At 41.6% G+C, this 25,265-nt stretch overlaps 1 protein-coding gene across 3 annotated transcripts; it reads left to right on the top strand.

Moving 5' to 3' along the window:
* The first annotated feature begins 448 nt into the window (after positions 1 to 448).
* crb1 (crumbs cell polarity complex component 1) lies at positions 449 to 25,207 on the top strand. 3 transcript variants are annotated; one of them, XM_074668942.1, is made up of 14 exons: positions 449 to 570; positions 757 to 981; positions 4,379 to 4,615; positions 5,574 to 5,769; positions 5,927 to 6,066; positions 6,276 to 6,458; positions 9,341 to 10,294; positions 11,501 to 12,051; positions 12,234 to 12,399; positions 13,639 to 14,596; positions 15,397 to 15,441; positions 16,113 to 16,235; positions 16,977 to 17,103; positions 23,841 to 25,207. In XM_074668942.1, exons 2-14 carry the CDS (start codon positions 903 to 905, stop codon positions 24,057 to 24,059), a joined length of 3,978 nt encoding a protein of 1,325 aa, XP_074525043.1. In that variant the 5' UTR covers positions 449 to 570; positions 757 to 902; the 3' UTR covers positions 24,060 to 25,207. The 3 variants fall into 3 exon arrangements, with proteins under 3 accessions (XP_074525043.1, XP_074525041.1, XP_074525044.1); XM_074668940.1 differs by lacking the exon at positions 23,841 to 25,207 and adding an exon at positions 23,484 to 23,775; XM_074668943.1 differs by lacking the exons at positions 449 to 570; positions 757 to 981; positions 4,379 to 4,615; ... (2 more) ...; positions 6,276 to 6,458; positions 23,841 to 25,207 and adding exons at positions 8,496 to 8,620; positions 23,484 to 23,776.
* Positions 25,208 to 25,265: the final 58 nt, after the last annotated feature.

Raw genomic sequence — 25,265 nt, 5'->3', positions numbered from 1 at the left:
TGCAATGTCTGTGCGTAAGTCACGTGCAAGTTGTAGAAGCAGATCAGACGACAGATCGATTAACACTGACTTTAAGGTGAAAGTCCTCTGCTCCACGGAGGTGCGTTCCTCTCAGGTGAGTCTGATATTACATGGGGTTATTGCTTTGGGCGGGAAAACTCCCTGTTTTGTGACAATCCTAACTAAACACTTCAGGTGAAGAAAGTGATCCTGATGAGATGAAACAAACCAGGATTAACGGTTATCTTTGCCTTTAGATGTCCATGTACAACGTCCGCTCATTGTCCTCGTAGTCAATGCTTCAAATCTGTCTGGTTTTTAGCCAAGTGCGGATTACTCCTTAATCACTTTATTGTCTCTTGACATCACCTGCTCCGATGCTGCTCCCCCAGCTGGCAACAGGAGAGCACAATACACTCATCACAGCCGATTTGTCAAAGACTTCCTACATCTTGCTGCACATGTCAGGAGATCTTGTATTCAACAGGGTTTCTCAGAAAAAGGATTCCCTCTCTTTATTCTTTAGGTGTTGATTTCTTAGTTCAGCGACATGACGATGTGGATTCCCAGGTAGCTACTTATTCCTTGCCTATTTGATTATCGAGCTCAATTTGCATATCATGTATTAATATTTATTAGGTTGTTGCACTTCTGCTTTTTAGACCTCCCACCCACTGCCCCATAAAAGGCAATGAGGGGGAAGGGTCTTGCTGGTTTTCACGTTTGATGCTCATTTGTTTTTCATGTGTGATGGAGGATCTCGATGGTGCTTCAGGAGGAGGAGAAGAGTGCATCAAGTGGATCTGGAGTTGACAACAGACGAACATGCAGAGGCAGAAGCAGAGAGATCCGAACATGACAAGACCTCAACACAACGAGCAGGATGATTTCCAGGCACGATTATGGATGTAACACGCTGCTTTCACAACTTTGAGTCACTCGCATGGACGTTTCTCATCACATCACTGTATGTGATAAATGGTAAGTGACTGATTTTCCCACGTGGCTCTGAGTCGATTTTTTTTTATTGCATAGGTAAGGGAAGTTTCAGCTTTTTAAGTGAGTCATAATTTGGCTATAAATTTATAAGACAACAACTTCTGAGTTTTAAAACAGTTATACTTGTATTAATAATTTTATTCAAATGGAACTGTTTGTTTATTTACAGCTGGGCAGATGTGGCTCAGAGGTATAGAGGGCTACTCACAAGCCCTCTCTACCTCTCTTCCCTTGTCTTTTTCTTTTTTCAAAATACCTAACCTCAAATAATATAACACTATATGTTATTTATTATGAATAACAGATCATCAATCTGAATTTGTTTTTAAGTTATTTTCAGGTTATAAGCAAAGGCACTTTGGGCAATTTGTTTGTCGACCTCTCTTATAAGTGAATGGATGAGAGCATTTTGAGTACTGCAAGATTATAAAAGCTTATATAAAATTAAACCATTTTTGTGTCATAAGAAAATCTTTCCATTCATACCCCCAACCCTATTAACAATGTGGAGCAATATTTCATTATATTTAATGTATAACTTATCATCACCCTCAAAAACCTTGTATTAATTCTGTGAATTAAGAAAAAGTAGAAAAGACACATGCTTCTATCCTCAACTTTATAACCGTCTCATAGAGCAGATTTGTTTTAGTCTCATACATCAGTCTAATCAATTTTGCTCAAAGAATTGTAGATTTATCATCAAAAGTCATCTAGTAATAACTTATGTGTCCTCAGCATCAGACTCTTGGGCTTTTTTTATTATTATTTAAGTGTTGAATCAGCTTATCAACACTTCTTCTACAAAAGTCCCCAAAACCTTCTTAACTGTCTGAATAGTTTACAAATGGATAGCAGCTAGTGTGTTCGGAATTTTGGTCGAGTAATTGGCCTGAATTTTAACAAGTACATGCTCTGAATATCAATAAGGACCATGAGATGACATCATTGCCTATAGTGATGTCTACACATATTCTTCAGGCTGGCTGATGACAAAAGAGATCAACAATGAGAAGGGGTGGAGGCAGAGTAGTGACTGATGTGGGGGAGTGGGATTGAGAGGGAGGATAGGATGTGTAACAGAACAAAAGGGGGGAGGCACTACATGGTTATGTGGCCCTAAAAACAGCCACAGATAACATGTCCTGTTATCACCTCTGAAACAAACAGGCAGATACATGGACAGCATGCATCAGTCCAGTGGAGATGTCAGGTGCCCCACATGTGTCATTGGAGGACCGCCAGATAGGAGCGAACAAAGACCCCTAGAAATGATTAGCATATGAAAAGGCCCTACATGCTGTGGGAGGGGATGTGTGGTTGGCCAGAGATGTGTCTCAAATAGGCAACAGGCCTGGCTCTGAATCCTCTAAACTCTGTCTTAAGAGGACACAGGAAGGCCACCTGCTATGACTCAGTAAAAAAGGCCCCAGTACTCACATATTTTCTGTCTGAATAAAACAGACTTTTTTTTTTTTTTGCTTATATATTTGTTAGATTGCTACAAAATATGCTTCCAGTCAACTCTGGGTCTACAGTCTGATCTGTTGTAATTAAAGTTAATGAATGCATGCTGTCAGAGCAGCACTTGTTTCAATGATCTCTATCACACCCCCAGACCCACCCCATACCTCCAAGTCCAAGTCTAGACATGTATAAGCTGATCCTGCTCATTGTCTGTGAATTATGTCTGACCGCCACCAATGACAAGAGATTGCCTGACTTTATAAAGATGCAGCCACAAGTGTGATTGTACTCTGTTTCGTCCTCTTAGTCTGCACTCCCTCTGATTGCACTCTTCAGGCATGATTACTCTGCATGAATTATCTGTGAGGAGTATTATTTGAAGGCATCTTTTCAGTTTGATGTCATTCCTGGCCCCCAAGCTTGATAATGATGTGCACTCATCATGCAGATCACATTTTCTATGTCTGTTCAGTGACCATGTATTGGCTGTAAGACTTTTAGAGGAGTGGTTCAGTCTGATTACCATCAAATGGAAGCAACACTTGTTATGCTGATTTAAGCCTCCTTTTGTGGCATCATGTGTTCTTGTGCACATTTCCTGGATTACACGAATCATTGCTGCTCAGATGGGCCCATTCGTTGTTGTTTTAATTCAGGTTTTCTAGCCTTTTCCAGCCTGTGTAACGGATATCTGAGTGTAGAATTTGAAAGGCGTGAGAAGTGAAATTAAAAACTATTGCAGTTTGAGCTTTGAGTTTCACAAAGTTAGTTTCAAGATTTCAACTATTTATACAAACCTTACTGGGTACATTGGTTCACATCCTGATGTGCCCAAAGATGATATTCAGACCTGCCATATTTTTTTAAGCTGCAGTGAGGATCTTTAAGTTAGACAAAGATGTACTTCATACCACTTTGCTGATTTTCTCTTGAACATGCCAACATTGTATTTTATCCTGAGCTTGTAGTGAATATTTTCTGTTGAAACTAAAAGGCTCCTTCAATGTGCTGTAAAGGGTCTGGTCTCACAGCTGCCCAGTGGCTTCAGGCATTAAAAACTACAATTTAGAAATTGCCTGTATTTTTGCTTGACGTCATGTTGCTTTTGTAGATCAAAGAGTTATGGGTTGAAACTTCTAAACAGGGCTGCAATTTCAAAGAGATAAGAGTCAAAATAGAAAATATAGAACCCCCTTAAAAATGTAAAATTTCCTTAAAAATGCAATAATGTGAATGTTTTTCTATGCATTGATAACTTTTAGAGTGAGTGTATTTTTGTAATACCCTGATGCAGTTTTTTTTTTTAGGAAAATGCTGTTTGGATATCTTTTGAAGAAGAGGTCTGAAAATGTAAAAAGAATAGAGTAGAACTTTATTTGTCATTGCAACAAGTGCAACGAAATTGCAAAATATAATTTGCTGAAACAGACACAGAAAACCATCTTTCACACATCCAAGAGGTTTTAATGCTCATTGGTATGTGCATCATGTATTGGTTTAAATGAGATGTAAAGCTAGAGCAGTGGCAGTGTGTGGTTAATGTCCTGCTGATTAAAACACACCATGAAGTGTTAAAGAAGTTAATGCCTTAAATCTTCACTTGGATGCCGTCACCATGGATATAGATTGAATGCTAAGTGTAAACACTGGAATTGGTCACCATGGCAGCCAGTCATGATGCCTCAAGAGGCTCTCGAATTTTCAAGCCTACGTGTTATCAAAGATGAATAGACTTTAAAAGGCCTCACACAAAACATAATCAAAATCAAAAAGCACTTCGGAGCGTATCAACTATTTGTGAAAATTATTGCCAATTTGAGATATTTAACAAATGAAATAGCTATGGATTCCTTCCATCATTTAACAACATTAGTCTGTGGTACTGATACTTCATTATGTGACCTCTTCATAGGTGTTTGTCCTGAGAGGCTGCCTCCAACAGTTGACCTGTGCTTCCCAAACCCGTGCCAGAACAGGGCTATCTGCAGACTTCGTGGGGACGGCTACTCATGTTTCTGTGTGCCAGGGTTTCAGGGTGCTCACTGTCAGATTGACATAAACGAGTGTGTTTCACAGCCCTGCAGGCGCGGGGCCACCTGTGTGGACAGAGTGGGCACGTTCTCCTGTCTGTGTCCTCTGGGGTTCACTGGTAAGTACAGTGAGAGACTTCTGTCAGACCACATCATAGAAATGTATCATATTTATGCATTTAGACAGTCTCTCTGTCTGCAACTACAACAAATATTTCAGCAAATAGTACTTTTGCTGCCACTACATTTGACAAATGAAAGGTGACTGGACGTCTAACATTACCTGTTACAGGTCTGTGTGCGCTGGTGTCACAACAAATGTCCGAAGCACATAGTGTAAATGTGTGCATGGCTAAACACTTTTCTAAAAGTGCAGTGAAGCATTCACACACCAAAATAAACAGTGAATTCTGTTCATAGCCATTTTGCTCTTTTACATTGAAAAGCCTCTCACTTGCTAACTTCTTAATGAAGTTGACTAGATGTTGAACAGCCACTTCTAGATGACAGCTCTGCACATTTTATGAAAGGACCATCACAAACACAGGCAGTAACACCTAGTTCATTCAGGACCAGGCTAGTCGTGTGATTTATAATTTATATGCAGGAAGTTATATTATATATTTTTTTGCCTTTCCAAATGCCCATGTGGAATGTCAAAGCCTGAGGTGAGAAGACCACACCTCTCTTCTTTTTCATGTGCATATGTATATAATAAGCCAAGGCAGTGAGAGCAGCAAAACACCACGCACACACAAAACAAATTCACTGTCCCTACAGGTGTTTTCCGAATGGACTCTACTTAATGTTCCTCACTGGAGCTTTAAGTGCTCCCTCAAAGAACTGCTTGTATGGCTGCAGAGTCTTGTTCTCATATGAGAGCACATCAAAACTGACCATTTTATAGTAACCTGAAGAAGTAAAGGATTGAAAACACCTGCAGAGTCCTCTCAGTGAGATAAAAGCGCTCCAAACCACAGCTCCATGGAAAAGCTTTGTTCATTTTTGCCCCCTGCCCTCGGTCTGTGTAGCTGACTCCCCAGCCCTCTGACATCTTCACTGCTTTGATGTTCACAGGGCCCACTTGTGAGCTGGAGATTGATGAGTGTCAATCACAGCCATGTTTCAACGGCGGCAGTTGCCATGACTACGTTGGTGGCTTCACTTGCACCTGCCCTCCTGGTTTCCAAGGACAACAGTGTGAAATAAACATTGATGAGTGCCAGGAGCAGCCATGCCAAAACGGGGCTCTGTGCATAGATGGGGTGAATGAGTAAGTAGTCCATCTTCTCCAGCAGGAAGAAAAAAAACAGTTGCTCTGACCAAAGCAGACTGACGTGTAAAGCATAGCACAGATTTCTTTCTAACACCTCTAAAGACAGAATGGAAATAAGCTCATTGTTGCGCTGACTGATCATCATATGTCTCAGTTTCAGCTGTGACTGTTCACACACTGCCTTCACTGGCAGACTCTGTGAGACACCTCGGCCTCCATGCCACTCTGAGCCCTGCTTCAACAGCGCCATCTGTGAGGACAACCAGGGTAACTACACCTGTAAATGCTGGCCAGGTACATGAAGCACATTTTTATATCAGTTAACAAAGAGGGATTTATCACTGTTACAGCTCAAGAGACACAGGTTTAGCAATTCATGTTGTGACATAATCCATCTTTATACAGTCAACTCACCCACAACATGAAACAGAAATGATAAGAATGTAAACTCACACAAAATTACGACGAAACTATAATTTGAAGCTGTCTGCTTCCCATTCCAGGGTTTGAGGGTCCTCAGTGTGAAATCGACATCAATGAGTGTGACAGCGCCCCCTGCATGCATGGAGGCAGTTGCATTGAGAGGTCGTGGCAGGCTGTGTACGGCAGGGAGCCTCTGCTGTCCGAACACTATGACCCAAGGCATGCTGCAGGCTACATCTGCAGCTGTCCTGCAGAAACAACAGGTGATTTATTCCTATTAATTCTTTATGTCCTACACAAGTCAGGTATGCTAATTACACTTACACTATGAGGTAGATTCAAGGTTATTCTGCGTGTGTAAGAACTTAACAGAGAAACACAAAGTGTTTTTGCACAACATTAATACTAAAACATAGGACATATGCAGCTTTGAGAGAGGATTATATACACTGTTTATTTGTATGTATTGAAATCATTTGGACAATGGACTTAATTTAAACTGTCAGGAACATCTGGCAATGTAAATGTGCAAAAAGCACAGCTGCTTATTAAAATCTATTGCCCTGAGGCCAGTGCTCACAAAACTAGAGATGGGTATCGAATTAGGTACTTTTATAGGGACTGACTGAATTCTATCTGTAGAACCAAGTACCGATTCTAGTTAAATCAAACAGTACCATGTTTGGGGACCTAAACGCATCTTTGTGACCATGAGAGAGTGGAAGAGTAGGCATTTTTCCAGCATTGACTTGAACACAGCATTGCAAGTTTATACATTAAGAAATTTTAAAAAAGTTTTTATTGTCAAACAAATTAATATTCATTACCACATAAACACACACAAAAGTACTGAAAATTGGTACCATTGAGTACCACTCAAGTTAATCATCCCTACACAAAACCATTGTGTTTTCATGACGCACTGCCAAGGAGTTCACAGAACAGCACCCAGAATTTCTCACAAAAAAATTACATACAAGAGACTCATTTTTTATGTTTAAAAAAACATGAACAGAGCACAGATGACCTAGTGGTCAAGGTTGCATTCCATTAGGTTTGCCTTTGTGTGGGTATCCAGGGTCTGAATTCAGCCTGGGGCCTGTTTCCCTGCGTGTCACTCCCCACTCTGGCCCTGTTTCCCACTATATCCACTGTCCTCTCCTATCCGTTAATTGCACAATAAGCTAATGAACTGGTTTCTCTAGAGGCAGATCAAAAGGTACCAATGACAGTCACAGGAAATATAGTTATTACTTTTGTTTTAAGTCAAATTGAAAACAAGAACTTACAGGATTATACCGACAAACGGCACTTGTCCCACATGATGGAATAACCCAATAAGAACAAACTATCTTATAACAAGCATAACGCCAGTGCCAGGTGGAATCCTCACGTCTCCATATTTCATCATTTCATTTTTTTTTTTGCTTTAATCAACACAACTGCTTACTCTTTATGTCTGCAAGTGGACTTTCTAAGGCGGAAAGCTTTTGCCAGAATCTCATGGAGCGTGAAACACACAAGGTTTTTGTCTGCTACCTGCAATGTAGTGGTTTTGGAGATACAAGGTTTTTCCTTGACGTTAAGACAAGTGACTAACTGAGGTGACTGCACCTTCCCCGCACTTATCATGAAAAACAAGGCTTGGTGGCACAGTTAATTTGTGATTATCATAAAGGAACCCCTCCAGTATTTGATATGTTTAGCATTTTCTGATTTTGGCACCTCTCAGTTGAAGCATTTTTTTTCTTTTCAAAGAGAGGAAAGATGGTGTAATCATAACAGTGCATACATTATCTTTAATATGAGTCTCAGTGTATAGCTGTTTTCACCTTTCCACTGTGATGGCTGTGTAATTCCCTTTGTAAGAGGACTGCAGGACAACTGGAACCGTCCATTACCTTAATAAGTACTTAGGTGGAGGAAATGTGGTGTGCAGGTAATATAAATGATAATACCCTACCTAACAATTGTTGGTGCAATGACGTCCACAGAAACTTTGTGATGTTATAAGTTTGTTACATAAACTGATTCTTTTCTGTTTCAAAAGAAGCAAACAACACTTTCTCTGGTTACACAAGACTTGATCTAGCCGTGTAGGTAAGTCTGTGAGCTGCTGCCTGCTGGGAGTCGTGTTCTAAAAACTGACTCTCTGCCAGCCGCAGTGGCAATGACTCAGTAAGGTGGCCAAATAGCATTAGTCTAATCCCCAGGATCTGGCTTTGCCGGCCTCCTGACTGGAGCCACTCAAGCCCTGCACTGTTGTACAGAAGTACACGAGAGCAGAGCGGCAGTTGGATGGTCTGTAAAAAAATAAATTAATATGGTGCAGTTAGATAAGTTCAGGGCTAACCTGGGGGAAGACGTGACGGCATGATGTGGATACCTGCTCCATGGATTTGGGGGATTTTGTTGCTTGGAACAGGTAACATCAGAACTGGAGGGCGAGGTGTTAAGTATGGTTGTTGTGCAATTTATATTCATCTGCAGTTTTTTTCTTAAACTTTACTGCACTAACTTCAAATGTTGATTATATTTTTGTCAGAGCATCTCCGAAAGACTTATGTAGTTAGATGTAGAGGATAATGAGGATAACTCATGGACTTGGATGTACTGGTATTTTGATGGTGTAGAGAGAAAACACTGCCACTGAGGTAGATACCTTCACTATTTTACCTGACAGTTTGGCCACAAGTTAAAAACAAGCTTGATTTATATTTTGTTTGAGAAGACAAATTCTGTTATGTCACCACAGGGATTCAGTTTTACTGTAAACAAGCAAACCCATAGGATCAAGCAGCTGAGGGATATGTAATATGTGATTAGTTTTGTGGTTTGATTGTTTCGCATCATTACACAAGTTGTAAACATAATGAAATAGAATAAGAGTGAATCGTGACTTGTAATAAGTGAACTTCTTCAAGGGAAGTCTAACTTTCTGTGTTGCTGAAAATGGAGAAATCACAATAATTCCCTCTTTAATGGGCAGAAATCTTAAAGACTGGGCCTCAGTACACGATTCACATTTGCAGTGGTGTTTTCACACTGTTTAATTACAGCAGAAGTGACTTTTGAGAGGTGTTATTTCTTCTCTTGGTTTAAAAATGACAGGCTAAATGACTCAATTATATTCTTCCCCTGCCAGGTTCGCTCTGCGAGGAGCTGATAAACCACTGTGACCCCAGTCCCTGCCAGAATGGTGGCAGGTGTGAGAGCCGCACTGGAGGCTACATTTGCCACTGCCTCACCCAGCGCCATGATGGCTCCCTGTACGGAGGCAAGAACTGTGATGTGAGACTTGTTGGCTGTGAGGGACATGAATGTCAGAACCACGGCTTCTGCTCTCCTTTCCTGCTGGACGGCACTCATGGCTACACCTGCTCCTGCTCGCCTGGCTACACAGGACCCCTCTGTAAGACCCCCACCACCTTCTCCTTTGAACGCAGGGGCTACCTGCTGCTGCAGAGCCCCCTGGTGGACACTGATGTGTCCTGCAATATCACCCTCAGCTTCAAGACTGTTCTACCCAGAGCCGTGTTGTTCCAGAGGAACAGCAGGGGGCTCCTGCTGAGGCTGGAGCTGGATGAAGGGCAGCTTCAGCTCACGCTGAGGAAGAAGGCCTCTGCAGAGGACCTGATCCAGGTCCTGGAGCTTCCTCATAACGTCACAGATGGAGAGTGGCATTCTGTAGAGGCTGTGCTCACAAACTGGGTGCTTTCTCTCAAACTCTTGGATGAGTCAGAGAGCTGTGGGAGCCAGTCCTGCCACAAGCAGGCCCCTGTCCAAAGCACCCTGGCCGGGCTGGCGTCACCCCCTCAGAACACTTTCATTGGAGGAGTGCTTCAGGACTCAGATGGCCCCAGTGAGGGCGCCCCGCTCCCACCATTCATTGGCTGCATGCGTGATGTGTTTGTGGACTGGCAGCTGGTTGTCCCTGCGGAGTGGCTGAGCGACTCTGCTGTAAATGTATCCCCGGGCTGCAGCCACAGGGACCGCTGCCTGGATGTGCCTTGCCAAAACAGAGGCGAGTGTGTCAACCTGTGGCAGAGCTACCAGTGCCGATGTCCAAGGCCTTACGAGGGGCAGGACTGTGAGGAGGGTAGGGAAATCATAAATTTCCTTTGGGGAAGTTTCATTTATAAAAAGCAGCAACAATATAAATAAATTACGAGCGCTGTAGTTTTTCCTTATCAACCTACTAGTCTGATCAGTTCCCTTACAAAACAAAGCATTCAACAATCTCCAACATCAAACACGAGACTCACCACAGTCTTAAAGCTTAAAAACAACCTGATTTAATAAGATCTGAGGTAAGAGTAATTCCAACCAATTTTTTTAAGCAGGTGAATTGGAAACATTGACTCCTGGTCATGTGTAAAAGAAGATCAAAGGGGTAAAGGTGAGGCCAATCAAAAGTCACAGAGATCCTCTTATCTGACGCGCTGGATTAAGGAGTGAATCTATTTTGGAAATACGCAGAACATGAAGGGAAGAGATACAGCTTTCATCAGACTGATTGATACTAGGGAAATACTTCCAAAACAAAATGAAAAGAAGGAAAACAAGAGAGGTAGTTTGAGTTTTTCACTCAGGTTTCTTTGCAGGGGGTTGTATAGTTTTGTTTTCAAGACTCAGGACATCTATAACCTTTACTAAAGCAGATTACTGATCACAGCGTCAGATAGAGGCACACGTTCAGTCACATGCCTACTTATACACACACCTTTACACTTGAACTTCCACACTTAGACACACAAAGGATCTCTTGTCCACAGTGGAAAGTGCTGAAACAGAACAAAGTGAGCATGAGGGCTGATGGTTGTTTACATTTTATCTTCCTGTGTTTGCTGCTCTGTGAACTTGATCCTGTACTACTTTTCTGTTCTGACCTCAAGTTGTTAAGATGTGCAAAAATAGAAAACCAAAATATATTTTACATCCTTCAAGAGAATGAATATCTTCAGTAGATAAAAAAGTGTAGATTTGTCACAGGAACAAATTAAATTAATTTTATCTGAAAGGAAGTCAAACAGATAGGGGGGTGCTTACTTTCTGTGCTCTTGTAGATTAATTTTTGCTCTTTTATTTTGGTCTTAGCCACAGATTGACCATAAACTGGATTATTTTTTATAAAAATAGAAAAATAACAAGAATCAAACCATATTTAAAATTAAAAAAATCTCTTAAGAGAAGAGAAATGGCTTTTAGAAACCAGTCTCATGGTCCATATGGCAACCCAAAAAGTGATGAAACATTTCCTGGTGTCCATCCTCATGTCTGATTTTTTTATTTTTCAATTTTTCAGAACATGTAACTGCACGCTTTGGGAACGAGGACTCTCAAAGTTATGCAGCGTTCACAATCACCGATGACCTTGGTCACGACCTCTCCATCTCCCTCTTCGTGCGCACAAGGAGGCACAACGGACTCCTCCTGGCGCTCGCCAACAACAGCAGCCAGTACCTGCTCGTGTGGCTGGAGGACGGCAGGGTCACCGTTCAGCTCGATAACTTTGAGAGCCTGAAGGCAGAGGGAGGGATCGATGATGGGGAAGTGCACTTTGTGAGGGTAGAGATGGACAAGGAGCGTATCACTCTGTACGCAGCAGATGAGAAACAGGGGGATGTAGAGGGCAGGACGGTCAAGGTGCAAGCAGGAGATACTGTGTATGTGGGGGGTCTGTTGGAGAGCAGGACCACGTCAGTGTTTGGTGGATACTTTAAAGGCTGCATTCAGGACCTGAGAATCAATGGCAGGAGGCTGCAGTTCTTTGGGTTGGACACCTCAGTCAGATCTTTTCCTCTGGAGCTCATGGAAAATGTGACTTCTGGATGCTCGGGAGACAACGCCTGCAGTGTGAGCACATGTTTTTACATTCATAGCCTTTATCACCACTTTTATGATCTTTGTTGATAATATGCATGCAGAAGTAAATAATGTCATTTGATGGACCTAAGTTATGCTTACTGAAGAATGACACTCAGTCTTAGTTCTAAGGAAAATGAAAGTCAATTCTTGCTTCATGTTTTTACCCTCAGAGGAACCCCTGTCTTAACGGTGGCTTGTGCTACTCCATGTGGGACGACTTTACCTGCACCTGCCCCCTCAGGACAGCAGGGAGGCGATGTGAGGAGGTCAGGTGGTGCGAGCTGTCTCCCTGCCCCATGGACGCAGAGTGCAGGGTGCTGAACCAGGGATACGAGTGTAAGTAAACAAAGTCCCTTTGGTGCTTTGCTTTTCAAAGTCTGCTCAGAAAGGCAGAAAAATGTATTCCTGTGTCATATCTTTCAGATTTTACCACTTTTAAACCGAAGTCTTAAGTCAAATCACAGATAGTGAGAGTAATATCTATATCTGCAAATAAATCTAAACAGATCTTGGGAATATACATTGACATTTTTCTATAAGATTGTGAAATAAATATTAAAATGGAGTAAGAAAAACTTGAAATAAGAATAATTTTTTAATACAAGAAACTAAACAAGTACATTTTTTTTTTACCCCAGTGGAGGATTTCAGGTGTCATTTTAATATTTTAAATTTAGACATTTTCCTTTCTTTCCCCTCGTTTTTAAACAAAAAAAGTCTCTATTCCTCACATTTCCAGTCTGTCATCCACTGACCTCCCAAAAAATGCAAAAATACTCAAAAATCACTTTGCAAAGAGAACACTTTAGTGATATTTCCATCCCTGTTTGATGAATCTCACTTTAATTTAGTTTCTACATGATCACTTTCTAATCAACAAAATTTAAGATGAGACTGACTTACGTTGTTGTTGTTTTTTCACAGGAACAGAAACTGAGAACTTTTTGTGCACTTTTATCACCTCAGAGAAAACAAATCTTGTTTGTTCTCCTGGACACAGATTACCTGATGTTTATTTTTTAGGAAACAAACAGCTTTTGTGTGCTTACTCTGTCACATGACAATGCTACAATGGTTCTACCTGACACCATTTCTCAGCCCTTAAACCCAGACATAAAACTTCTACCTACCTATTATTATTTATGCATTACCCAATCCTTGACCTTGTTTGTGGATCTGACTTAACTGGCTTCTATGTAACCAAGTGATACAACATGCTTGATCATTTACTGGCCTTAATCCACCCACACAGTATACTGTGTGTGCTCCGTAAAGCGGGATTGGCTTGAGGCCAGCTTATCCTTTTTTTTTGCTGGGATTAGTGCTGATTTGCAGTGTTGGCCGTCTGTCCTGTAAGCCACCTCATGTTCAGTGGTTAACTCTTTAAGGATAGCAAAGATCTCATCAAGTTTCCTAATAGGACTAATGGGACCGTCGGGTTATCAAACAGTTAAAGGCCACATTTGTACGACCTCTGTTGTGTCTTTTAAACTTTGAATTACAAATCAGGTCTCCTCTTCAATCCCTGTTTGTGCTGTCACGCTAAAGTCTACACTTCTTTCTTTCATCTCTTAGGCTACTCCAACGCAACGTTCCTGAATGAAAGCACCGTGTTGTCATATCAAGGAAACGGACAGATATCCAGAAATCTAACCAACCTCTCTCTGAACCTCCGCACACGCAAGCGTAGCGTTGCCATCCTTCATGCAGAGAAAGGCTCAGCATTCATCACCCTTTCTGTCCAGGACGGTTTCCTCTTCCTGGAGCTTCAGAGCACAGATGGAGAGGACGGAGAAGGAGAAGAAGAAGGAGAGGAGGGGAAGAAGTCAAATGTGTCTACAGTCAGTCTGAGCAGCAGGAGGACTGTGAGTGATGGTGAGTGGCACAGCGTTCAGCTGTTCATGGCAGCACCATGGGCTCAAACCTCCCGCTGGACTCTGGTGCTGGATGAGGAAATAGAAGAAGCAAGCACCTCCACAAGGAAAGGAGGCAACCTGGACTTTCTCAGGCAGGATGTGGACATTTTCTTAGGAGGCCTCTCTCCTGATGCCGGCTGGTCTCTGGTAGGGTGTCTGGGCACAGTCGAGCTGGGTGGCATCGCCCTGCCTTACTTCAGTTCCTCTGACGTAAACCTCCCACGTCTGCAGGAGGAGCAGTTCATCCAAACGTCACCGAATCCGCCGCTGTTGGGGTGTAGCGGGGCTCCATTGTGCGACTCCAACCCCTGCCTGAATGGGGGGGAGTGCCAGGACTTCTTCAACACCTACAACTGCAGCTGTGCTGAGGGCTGGGCTGGACGACGCTGTGAATTCTACACCAACACCTGCGCCTCGAATCCCTGCATTCATGGAAACTGCAGTGTGAGCGGGCTCAGCTATGAGTGCTCCTGTGAGTTCGGGTATGCAGGTGTGCACTGTGAGGAGGAGGTGGATATGTGTGAAAACCATCTGTGTGGACATGGAGGAACCTGTCTGCATGGGCCAGACAGGTACGCCTGCCTCTGCCCTGAGAACTACACCGGACCCCTCTGCAAGTAAGTCTCCTGGATACCTAGAAAAGAAGTTCATAGCTGAGCAAAATATACATTTGTCATTTCTTAAAGGAAATATGCAAGAAGCTTGAGGAAAATGCATCCTTATCTACTTCGTTTTAAAAACCAACAAAGCACAAAAAAAGATATCTTCAGAGCTCATGTAGACGAGCAGGCTGGTGGTCTTCTGTTTAACTGGCCAGCAGCAAAATTGAAACATCCTGATAAAATATTATATCCCCGTCGAAAGGACACTGGAACACTTCTGAGAGCTTAGTTAGTCACAAAACACAAAATACGCAAATAAATGCTCCAAATTGCACACACAAGGTACGGCACCACAACACAAAAAAAAACAAAATCCCTCACTGTAAATGTCTCCACATCTCTGCCTCTGTTCAGCATTTCAACCTCGCCTGCAGCAAGCGCCTCAGATGCTGCATTTCTATTCTAGTGTCAGCCAGAAAAGGCCTCAGTCTGCTGTTGTGTCTCACTACACACGGCTCTCTGGTTCAGCGCCAGTTTCTTTCCTCTGTCATCTACCGTTTGCCTCAGAGAACCAGCAGGGGAACGCCTCCAACCATTTATCCTGTAAACACACAGCCTCTTGCATTTTGCCTCTTTTTGCACAAGGAAAAACCTTTTGCAAGTGTCTCGCTAAGACAAGTTGCACATCTCCCTTTACTGGGAGCATCTAAGCTGCAAAGTTTTCATCAAAATGACTTCTTTTTGTTTGTGTCTCTTGTTTGTGTGTCTCTTCCTACCCACCTCTCCCCATCTTTCTTTTTTCCGTTTCTCTCCAGCGATCGCATTGAAGAAATTCCGTGGTACATTGTTGTCAGAAGTGTGTAAGTTGTTTTTTTCTATTTCTCTAGGTGTTTGCTATTTGTTTCCTGTTAGATATCTGTCTCTCAAATGTCATGTACCATGTCTCCTGTTTTGGTGTTCAACTGCATGCGACAAAATGCCAAGCAAAGCTAATATTACCGCTCCCTGTGACACTGCTTGTTTTTAAGTGGGATACAAATTGTTTCAAATGACTGACAGCTGTAGTTCAAAATGATTCCCAGCATCTAAATTAAAACTTCACCCACAAAAATTGCACACTTTCCAGAAGAAAAAAGCCCATATTTTGTAACCACTGAGGGATAAATTTCAAGAGATACATAACATTTTGGAAGAGAGCTGCTGCGCTTCAGGCAAATAGAAAAGTTATAGAGGGCAAAAAGGAATGGTTGGCCTTTTCATTCCTGTTCTTGGGATTTGACATCCTGCTGCCGCATAGTTGCCAGAGGTCTTTAATCTTATTATCCTGTTCCCCTCCTAAGCCTCTTTGTGTCCCCTGAAGGCAACTGAACAATACTCCTGCCCGGATGATTCCTCTGATTCCAGCAGACGCACACATGTCGAACTGTGCTGCACAAAACCCACTGACTGCCCATTACCTCTGATTTTAAAAGTTGAATCAAAAACGTTAACACACATTTACCCTCCTATATGTCTTGATTTCCTCCACCAGAAGGCCAAAGCTTCCTGTTTCTGTATGTGGTGATGACATCAGAAACTACACCTGCTTCAACGGAGGCAACTGCACCGATCGAGAGCTGTCATGTGACTGTCCACCTGGCTTCACTGGACACAGGTGAGAGAGAAAAAGATAAGGAGGTCAGATCACTCTGAGATACTAAATCAAAGCACAAGCATCTCCATCTTATAAGTTTTATATCTTTTTGTAATTTTTCTGCCAGAACTTTTTGTTCAGTGCCTTTTTTATGATTCACCCCCTTGAACTTTACTGTATTTCTTAACATTACAGCTGCAAGGTAAAACAGATTTTATTAGGGTCAAATGACATGAATCACCAACAATTTAACAAGGCAATTGCATACTATATAGTATTTAAATTATTTAAGAATTTCATTTTGTAATCTTTTTGTGTTTTGTTGTGAAATCCCTTAGGTCAGATGAGGTTAAGTTAATATGTGGTAAAATAGAAGCATACACTTGTGGCCCATCTGCTGAAAAACCCATGCTAGAGTGCTCTTTTGGTTCTTCAGTGGTGAGAATGTGCTGTATGTTTCTTTTCTTATCTTTTTACCCCTGCCCTTCAAAAAATCTGTGTACACCCCTGCACACTGTTTAATGGATAAGGAAGGAGTTTTGTATGGTTAGGTCAGATTAGACACATTCAACTGCTTAGGTTAAGGAATGAATCTCAAAGGGTGAAGGTCAGGCTCTCTCTGCGGGGTCAAGAGGGTTAGAATAAGTTTGGGTAAGGTGAAGCCGAAGAGTCAGGGTGTCATGTATTGTACAGTTAAATGCCATCATTGGTACTCATCTTTAACCCAAACATCTCTATTCTTCTGCTCCTGTGTCTGTAAAGGTGTGAACAGGAAGTTGACGAGTGCAAGTCCAACCCGTGTCTGAACGGAGGCTACTGCCGCAACCTCATCAACAAGTTTGTGTGCGTGTGCGACATGAGCTACGCTGGAGACACGTGCCAGACGGACGTAAGCGACATTTATTTTTACGTGGCCGTGCTGCTGTGGCAGAACCTCTTCCAGCTACTCTCCTACCTCATCCTCAGGCTGGATGATGAGCCTGAGATAGAGTGGGGAGGCGACGACTGAATGTGTGTGCGCTTGATATTTTGGAGTTTCTGACTGTGTGGTTAAAGAGAGGGGTTTGAAAGACTGTCAGTGCATACTTATTGGTGATTAATGGATTATTATGTATTATAAGAACCAGTGGTTTACCATACAAAGCACAGTGGTACAGGTACTAATGGCTGCACACACCTAGGGTTTGCTCTAGTTTTAGACAGGTTAACAGGTCCATGGAGTTGTTTCTGTGCCTTAAAATGATACTTTGTAAATAAGAAGCACCTTATTTATTAAAAGTTTGTGTGAAGAGGATTAAATTATTATATTTAGGTAGATTTAGAGCAAAGTTGCAATGATCTCTGGTAAATTCAACATATATTTTTTTAGTTAATCTTTTATTCAACCTAAAAGGGTCAAAAAACATTATAAAAAGGTAGTAAAAAAAAAACATTTCAAGGTCTCAGGGTCCAAAGCAAAACATTCTGACGAAGCAGTCGTCTAAAAATGCAAAGAAATTCTGTTTAAAAATCAAGAGTATTAAAAAAAAGTTATGTTTGGTTCTTATTGACGACATCCTGTGTGAGCTGGATTTTTGGAGCTGCGCTCAGATAAATGTGTGAACTATCAAAACAGCGTTGTAGTCACAAAGACACCTAAAGGGGCTAGAAGACGACAGGGTGTCTCACTTTGTTCCTGATGTTTGTTCAGAGCAGCGTGCTGACTGACTGACTGACTGACTCTGTGTGTGTGCGTGTGTATGTGTGTGTGTGCGCTTCTGCCTGAGCGAGGCAGAGGTATTTTGAGATTTAGAGTCTAAATTCTGTTTGGCTCTGCTTTAACAGTACCTATTAACATGAACCATGTTGCTGTGGTCAATCATGTGAAAACTCTAAACCATCGCACTCCTCTCGTCCTTGTCAACTTTCATGTGTTTCTCTGTCTCTAGTCTGTTAGTTCTGCTGTCATCATGCTGGCTCCATCCATGTATGACCAAAACTTCTTGTTGTCCTCTTTCTTTCGTCATGTTCTGTCCTCATGTCCTGTCTTGGTTTGATTCCATCTCTGTCTTTGTTGCTGTTAAATAAAAAATGCAAATCTTACCAGCCTTTTTCTGTCTCCTGTCCTGTTTTTCCATCTCCTCATTTATTTTCTGTTCCGTTAAGCATATTAATTTTCCCATTTCCATGTATCTGCTTCCAGTTTCTTAACTTGAGCTTCCTGCAGTTTAAAAATCCCTTTCTCTTGTTTCCTAACCGTGCATCAGTGTGTGTATGGTTAGGTACATTTACCTTGTTTGCTTCTCAAGTAGTAATTAACCTTTTATTTCCATGAGCCTTTTTACCTCTTGCTTTTTTAATACTATATTTGTAACAATTTTGTTTGGTGCGGTTGTGGGTAAACATTTTCAACATCCAGACCAATTTTTAATGAAGAAGGCAAAACAGCTCAGGAAAGGCAGTTTCCCTGGGTATCCATCAATGCAGATCACACAGGATGAATGAAACAGAAAAAAACACTGTTAAAGACAAAATATGGGAATTAATTCATAGTTCAACGTGTAAATAATTAAAGTGATGTAAGAGTTTTACAAATTCTACAACTCTAAATACATTTCAGTATCTCTGCCTGGGATCAGGGAAAGATAGTGTGCACTTCTGCCGCCTCTGTTTGTGCGTAAAGGATCAGACATGTTGAAGTCATGTGGCTAACGTGACACCAAACATAGAGCTTTAATCTCTCTTAACAGGATGTTGTGTGAGTAGATCCCAGAATAGCTTGAATTCATAGAGACACATGTAGCTGCACACACAAACAGAAAAATCACATTGCTGAGGTATTTGGTTGGCTCAGTGAAATAAGTGGAGGGCTCTCCATGTTTTGCACAAAGTGAGGATACAGGAAGTGATATTGAGGTTCTCTCATTGAAGAAGTTAGAACCCCAACCCCAGAGCCTTTAACCTTTCAACGTGAAACATGCTCTCTTGTAGGTAAATGGGAGAAAGTTCAGGTAGCCTTCTAGGAGGAGTTAAAGCTGTGGCAGCTGCAAATAAACACCACAGACTGTATAAATAATGGACATAGACACTGACGTCACATGCAGGTGAGCATTTTTCGGTTGCCATGTTATTATATTGTTATTTAAGGGATGATAGCTCTAATACTGTCACCAAAGCTAAACAATATGTGCTAATTGTGTATTTACTATCTGGAAAATAAGCTAGTTAGCAGTTTGTAGCTGATTGCTCGGAAAATGAAGCCTGTTTGTTGCACTGAAGAAGCTAGGAGCTAATGGAAAGCAGCTAACTAGCTCTTAGCCTCTTCAGCCAAACTGACAACTCTGAACTCCCTAATTTGCTAGCTAGTGAAGAAGAACTAGCATGCCAGGAGCTCTGGTGGGAGAGCAACAGGTATTAACTGAAAACTATCAGACTGCCATGTTATCTTTTACAGGAAAAGCTATCATAAAAGTCCTATGTTTATGTTTCCTTCAATAAGTCAAAAAAAAAAGAAAAAAAAGAATATGCTAACAAGCAAGGTTGAGTGCTAACACAGATACCTGCTTATTAGCGCTAACATAATGCAGTAATTTTAGGTTAGCAGTTACTGACTTCTTGGACAATCTATTTGCACAATAAAACAGCACGAGACCATATAGTTCGATGGATATTAGCGTAAAAACAATTCCAAAACATGTGAGCAACACAAAACAGACAGATATGCTATGTTAAAAGACTGATTAGCTGAGGTGGTCAGACATTTAGCAATCTAACCAGTAGCTCAAAGTAACCACGCGCCTATATACCATATTATGCATAACCTAAGTCTTTAAAAGGTTAAACTGATTTTTTTTACACAAGATTACGTCCCTTCAAATCAATTAACTGTAGCACAAAAGTAACAAAGACCAAAACAATTTTGTAACAACTGTAAATGTTTTTTTTTTTTTTCCTTTTGTGGTAATGTTGAACATTTTACTGTAGAGTTGACTTCTTTTGGAGCCAGCCCCTAGAGGCCTCTTGAAGAGCTGCAGTTTTTGGCACTTCAGTAGCCACGGTTACATGAGGAGTTTTTTATCTTTTCGAATGGAATCTTTCTGAATGACTTTTCCAAAAACAATAGTATACGTGGAAAGGAATCTTCCAATCTCTGGTCTACATGCACTGCTATAATCAAACAGAATAGTCAATGGGGCATGCGCAAACAAACGTAAACAAATTGAGGAACGTCTCTAGTTGCATCTTAGGTCATATCTGAGCATGTGCTGAAAGAACGCACCCTTACAACTCTCCATTTGAGTGAACATATGATACCTCAGTCGGTTTGGGGAAAGGAATATTCCACCCCTGTGAAACTGGTTAAATGTCCATTCGGATTGGATTGAGGTGTATACAAAGCTTAAATTCTTTCCGTTTGAGCAAATAAACCGAATGCAAGCGGAATGTTTGGGGCCATGTATACGTGGCTACTGTTAGCTTAATTTCCTGTCTTTTAAAGCTGCTGCATCACAAACACCAGTGTTTTTTAACATTCCTGAAATGGATTAAATGGTTAGTCCACATATCATCCATTCAGTCTATATGCATTTACACCCCGTATGCATTTGCCTGTCTCCCCCTCTTGCATTTCATTTGTGTGTGTGTGTGTGTTCTCAGCAAGCACAGGTATTCCTAATGGTGAGGAAAGAGCAGGAGGAAATGGGAAGCAGTTTTTCAGTGTCGGCACTGATGTGACCATCCTTTGAGAGCAAGACAAGCAGACAGAGGAGGAAATGTGCTTTGCCAGCAAAAAAAGCAGCATCTGGTGCTGAAGTGCAGTTTCAGCAGAGAGCTGGTGGCATTCACAGAAGTTCGGTGTGCTTCACAGAAACATATGAGGGCAGCTTATCTGGCACACACACACACACACACTCACACAGACACACACACAGCAGGTTGATAGTGCTGACAGCAAGGAAGCATCGCTGCTGTCTCTCTCTCTTTCTGTGAGCAGAGGCTTCAGGGTGGCCCTGCTGCGTACCTTAGAGACTGGTTAGTTAGACATCTCTGTGTCTGTGTGAGTGTGAGTGTGTGTGTGTGTGTGTGTGTGGGTGACTGATGGCGGGTCCTGGCTGCAGGCTGCTCCGGCTCGCTTGTGTCACACTCGCTCTGACAGCCGAGTGTGCTGCAGTGACAGGTAAGCACTTTCGAGGAGTCAACAAAGAAGCTGCAGCAAGGGGGAAAGAAAGTGTCGAGTTATTTTTTGCCTCAGGATACGGATGGTTGTATTTTTATTAGAATTATGTTTCCATGTTGATTGCTCAGTGTAAAGTTTGCTGACTTCTAAGTCTTGTGTAACCTGACAAGTTGAGCTTTAGTTATGGAGATGTGCGTCAGCCGAAAATCCTGCTCTAACAGTGTGCTGTTGGTAACCTTGTGGCAGCCAATCAGAGCGTCACCACTATCACACCAAGCACAACTCCTGATGTAAGTCCACCTGCTGCTCTGTCATCTGCTGCTGGTTAATCAGTGTTAACAATCATACTGCTGCTGCTACTGCTGCTGCTGCTGCACTGGGAGCTCTGGTCCAACTTGATTCCCTGAGTTTGGGTTGTGAGGTCAGGGATCTGTGGGTTTGCATGCAGGGTGACCTCTTGTTGAAAAGCTGTGAGCATGTGCACGCTATAAATAGAGAGTGAAGGCCACAGGAAATGAAAAATGAATTGTAGTAGGTTTCATTTAAGCAACATTAAAGCTGGAGTAGTGAACTATAAGGGAGTCCCCTTCAACGTGAGGTCAAGTGGATCAGAGGTGGTGGTAGAAAGAGCAACAAGAGAACGTAACATTCAAAGCCATGCAAGAACAACACACAAGTGATGCCACTGAACACAGTAGCTCATAGATTACACAAAAGTAAACATATACAGATGTTGACCTTTGTTGATTATTATGAACAGAAATTTTAGGCGACTTCTAATTGTTGTGGGCAACAGTGCGAGTGGTTTGTATAGCTAGCTATGAAACAAATGATCTATGAAAGAAACCATGCAAAACAGATTCTTGTCAGCACTGCAAAAAACTGAAATCTTATCATGTGTTTTTGTCTTTTTTTAAGTAAAAATTGTCTTATTATACTCGATATGAGCCACTTTCAACTTATCAACCCAGAAAAATGTCTTGTTTCAAGTTATCAGAGTACAAAAATGAGGTTTGAATCGCTTGTAACCAGTAAAAAAATCTGCCAATGGAACAAGAAAAAATTGCTTGAAAATTTCCTTGAGGCTAGAATAATGTCTCAATATAAGTAACTTTCTCTTGTTCCATTGGCAGATTTTTTTAACTGGCTACAAGCGATTCAAACCTCATTTTGTCCTTGAATAACTTTAAACAAGACATTTTTCTGGATTGGTCATGTGAATTTGGCTCATATTGAGTCTAAAAAGGAATTTTCTACTGAAAATAAGACAAAAACACTTAATAAGATTTCAGTTTTTGCAGTGTGACAAAAATATAACAACTATGGCAACACTTTTTAGCCCTTGAGCTTCTATCTGCAAATTTCGTCTCCTTTGAAGTCTCTTCTCTTTTATCCCATATAACTGTTACTGTGATAAACGAACTACAAAAAACACAATTTGGTCAAAAAAGCTAGCAGAAAGGTAGCGGCACCAGAAACAGGGGACTACACAGATGGTCCTGCCCTCATGTGTCTAGCTGGAGTAATGCAGATACTCTGATGCTGAAGTATGTGATGCCCACGTTTGTGTCAGCCCCTACGGCAAAGCTAAGGTGTTGCATAGAAGTATAAATCAAGCTTTACTTTTACAGGTAGCGGTTTAATCAGCAGGGATATCTTTCGATTCATTTCTTTCATTCTGTATGATTTAATTAAATGAACTTGTTGCTGTCGGCAGCCATAGACACCAGAGTTAACATTTTACTTTATTAGTGCAATGTTGGTTCTACTTGTAATGAGAATGTTAAAGGCTCAGCAATAATTAAAATCAAAGCATGTTTCTTTGATTAATGACCTACTCCAACGGAGCACTAATATACTGAATATTAGCACTTCTTAAAATTCAACAACACTTGTCCACTGATGTTTTCTAGTCAGAACTAACTGATGTGCAGCTTCTCTGCTTGGTAGAAAATATCCTGTGTGTGTGTGTGTGTGTGTGTGTGTGTGAGAACATGCATTCTAGCTATTTTGGGGTTTTCCTGGTGTTGTATGTGCTAACAGGATCATCAGGCAGCATCTTGCCCATGTGTGTGTGTGTGTTTATGTACGTGTATGTGTGTGAATCTCCACAGACTGAGCGTGCTCCATACAGCTCGCGGGTTGCTGCCGTGCTGGCACCGTGTCTGGTTGCCTTGGCGATAGTGGTGATGCTGGGGCTGGCAATGGCTGCAGCCAAACTCAGAGAGAGGCGGCAGACGGAGGGAGGTTTAAGTCCCCAGCAACTCCAGGCTCCTGGTGGTCGCACTCCACCTGCTGAGCCGGGAAGCACATCCATCAGCACTCTGGCAGCACGCGTGGAGCGGCTGGTGTAGTGACGAGAGGAGAAGTGTGTGTGAGAGATAGAAATAAACAAGTCCTGTGTGTGAGCTTCTTTACACCAAACCGATCTTAAAAACACTCTCTTATGTCCACATTTTCTCTCCTTTCAGTTAACCTCTGAGGGTTTGTCCTCTGACCTCTTGCTGTCTGTCAGTCTGGCGTCTGTGGTCCTGCTGCTGGTGCTCATCTTCACCTCCGTCGGCTTGGTGATGACACTCAATCGCCGAGCCACCCACGGCACTTACAGCCCTAGTCGGCAGGAGAAGGAGGGCTCCAGGGTGGAGATGTGGAGCATCATCCAGCCTCCACCTATTGAGAGACTCATATGAGATGAAGTCAGGGACTGATCAGTGTTAACAACAGCAATGATGGGCCTATGGTGGAAATACACACTTGTTGTTACTCATATCGGATATTTACACTTAGGTTTCCCCATCAGTGCCTTCATCTGCATGAAAATGAGATAACAAGGCACCTTAATCGTCTGTTCTTTTTCTACCCAGTGAAACCCATCTTCCTGAAATGTTTTACATTTGCTTCAGCATCCAGCAGCCCAGTCCATCCAAATGAAAAACTTCAGATTTTGTTGAGTCTTCAGTCTTTCTTGGTGTCCAATCCATTTTACTAGGATCGGTGCATCGGCACATCTGGAAAACAAAAAATCTCTGAAGTAACTTCTCAGGCTAGCAGTGGTCTGTTTTTCTTCTCCACAAATCCCAAAGTGTGTTAATTCATCCCTCTTTGGTTTCTTCTTAAAAAGTGGGTCTTAATGAGTCACAAATACTTTTTTTAATTCTTTTCAGACGTTCAGTGTTTTTCTCCCAATGTTACCTAACCAGATTATATATTGCTTATTTTAGGGGCTATTTTCAGACGTGGATCAACACAAACCGTAGTCTTAAGTGTTACTTTTTAAGTATTTGACAACAATGGAGCTGTGTTGCACAAATGAATGATGGTTATAAGGCTTCAGCCACATAGAAAAATCTTTTAAGGAGGTTAAATTTGTCATTTTGTTTGTTTGTGATGAGGTTCATTAAAGTGGGACAAAAACAGTTCATGTACATTTATTGATACAGAGCAATCCCACCCAAGGTTTTGAAGTGTAGCTCGTCAGGGACTACAGGTTGAGGTCTTTTTAAGCCTCAGGGTAGTTAATGACAAAATAAGTTTAGAAAAACTTTAGGATAAGTTTTACTTGTTGAGAAAAGTTGCCTCTAGGACAACCTGTGTTAAGTCAGAAAAAGACTGTGGGTGTAATTTCAAGTGTATATACTGTAATGATGATTTGCTTAGGATTTTCAAACTGTGAATTTTATCCCAGCCTTTAATTTGTGGCACATGTACAAAGTAAATTTCTTTAATTTAAGAAAATGTATTCAAGGTTCCGACATGAATAGTGATTTGTTTCTGTAAGAAGGATGTAGCATTTTTTCATTGCTGGTAGTCAAATCAGTAAACCAGTAGATTGATATTCACACACAGCATCTCTGTCTGTTTCAATAAAACAACAGTCTGTCATTCATTTTCAGATT

Source organism: Halichoeres trimaculatus, unplaced genomic scaffold, assembly GCF_033239565.1.
Source record: "Halichoeres trimaculatus isolate MK-OKI-2021-1 unplaced genomic scaffold, fHalTri1.1 fHalTri1_scaffold_4, whole genome shotgun sequence".
NCBI classification, from domain to species: domain Eukaryota; kingdom Metazoa; phylum Chordata; class Actinopteri; order Labriformes; family Labridae; genus Halichoeres; species Halichoeres trimaculatus.
Note: the sequence above shows the minus strand (reverse complement) of the source record. Positions and strands in the feature narration are given on the sequence as shown.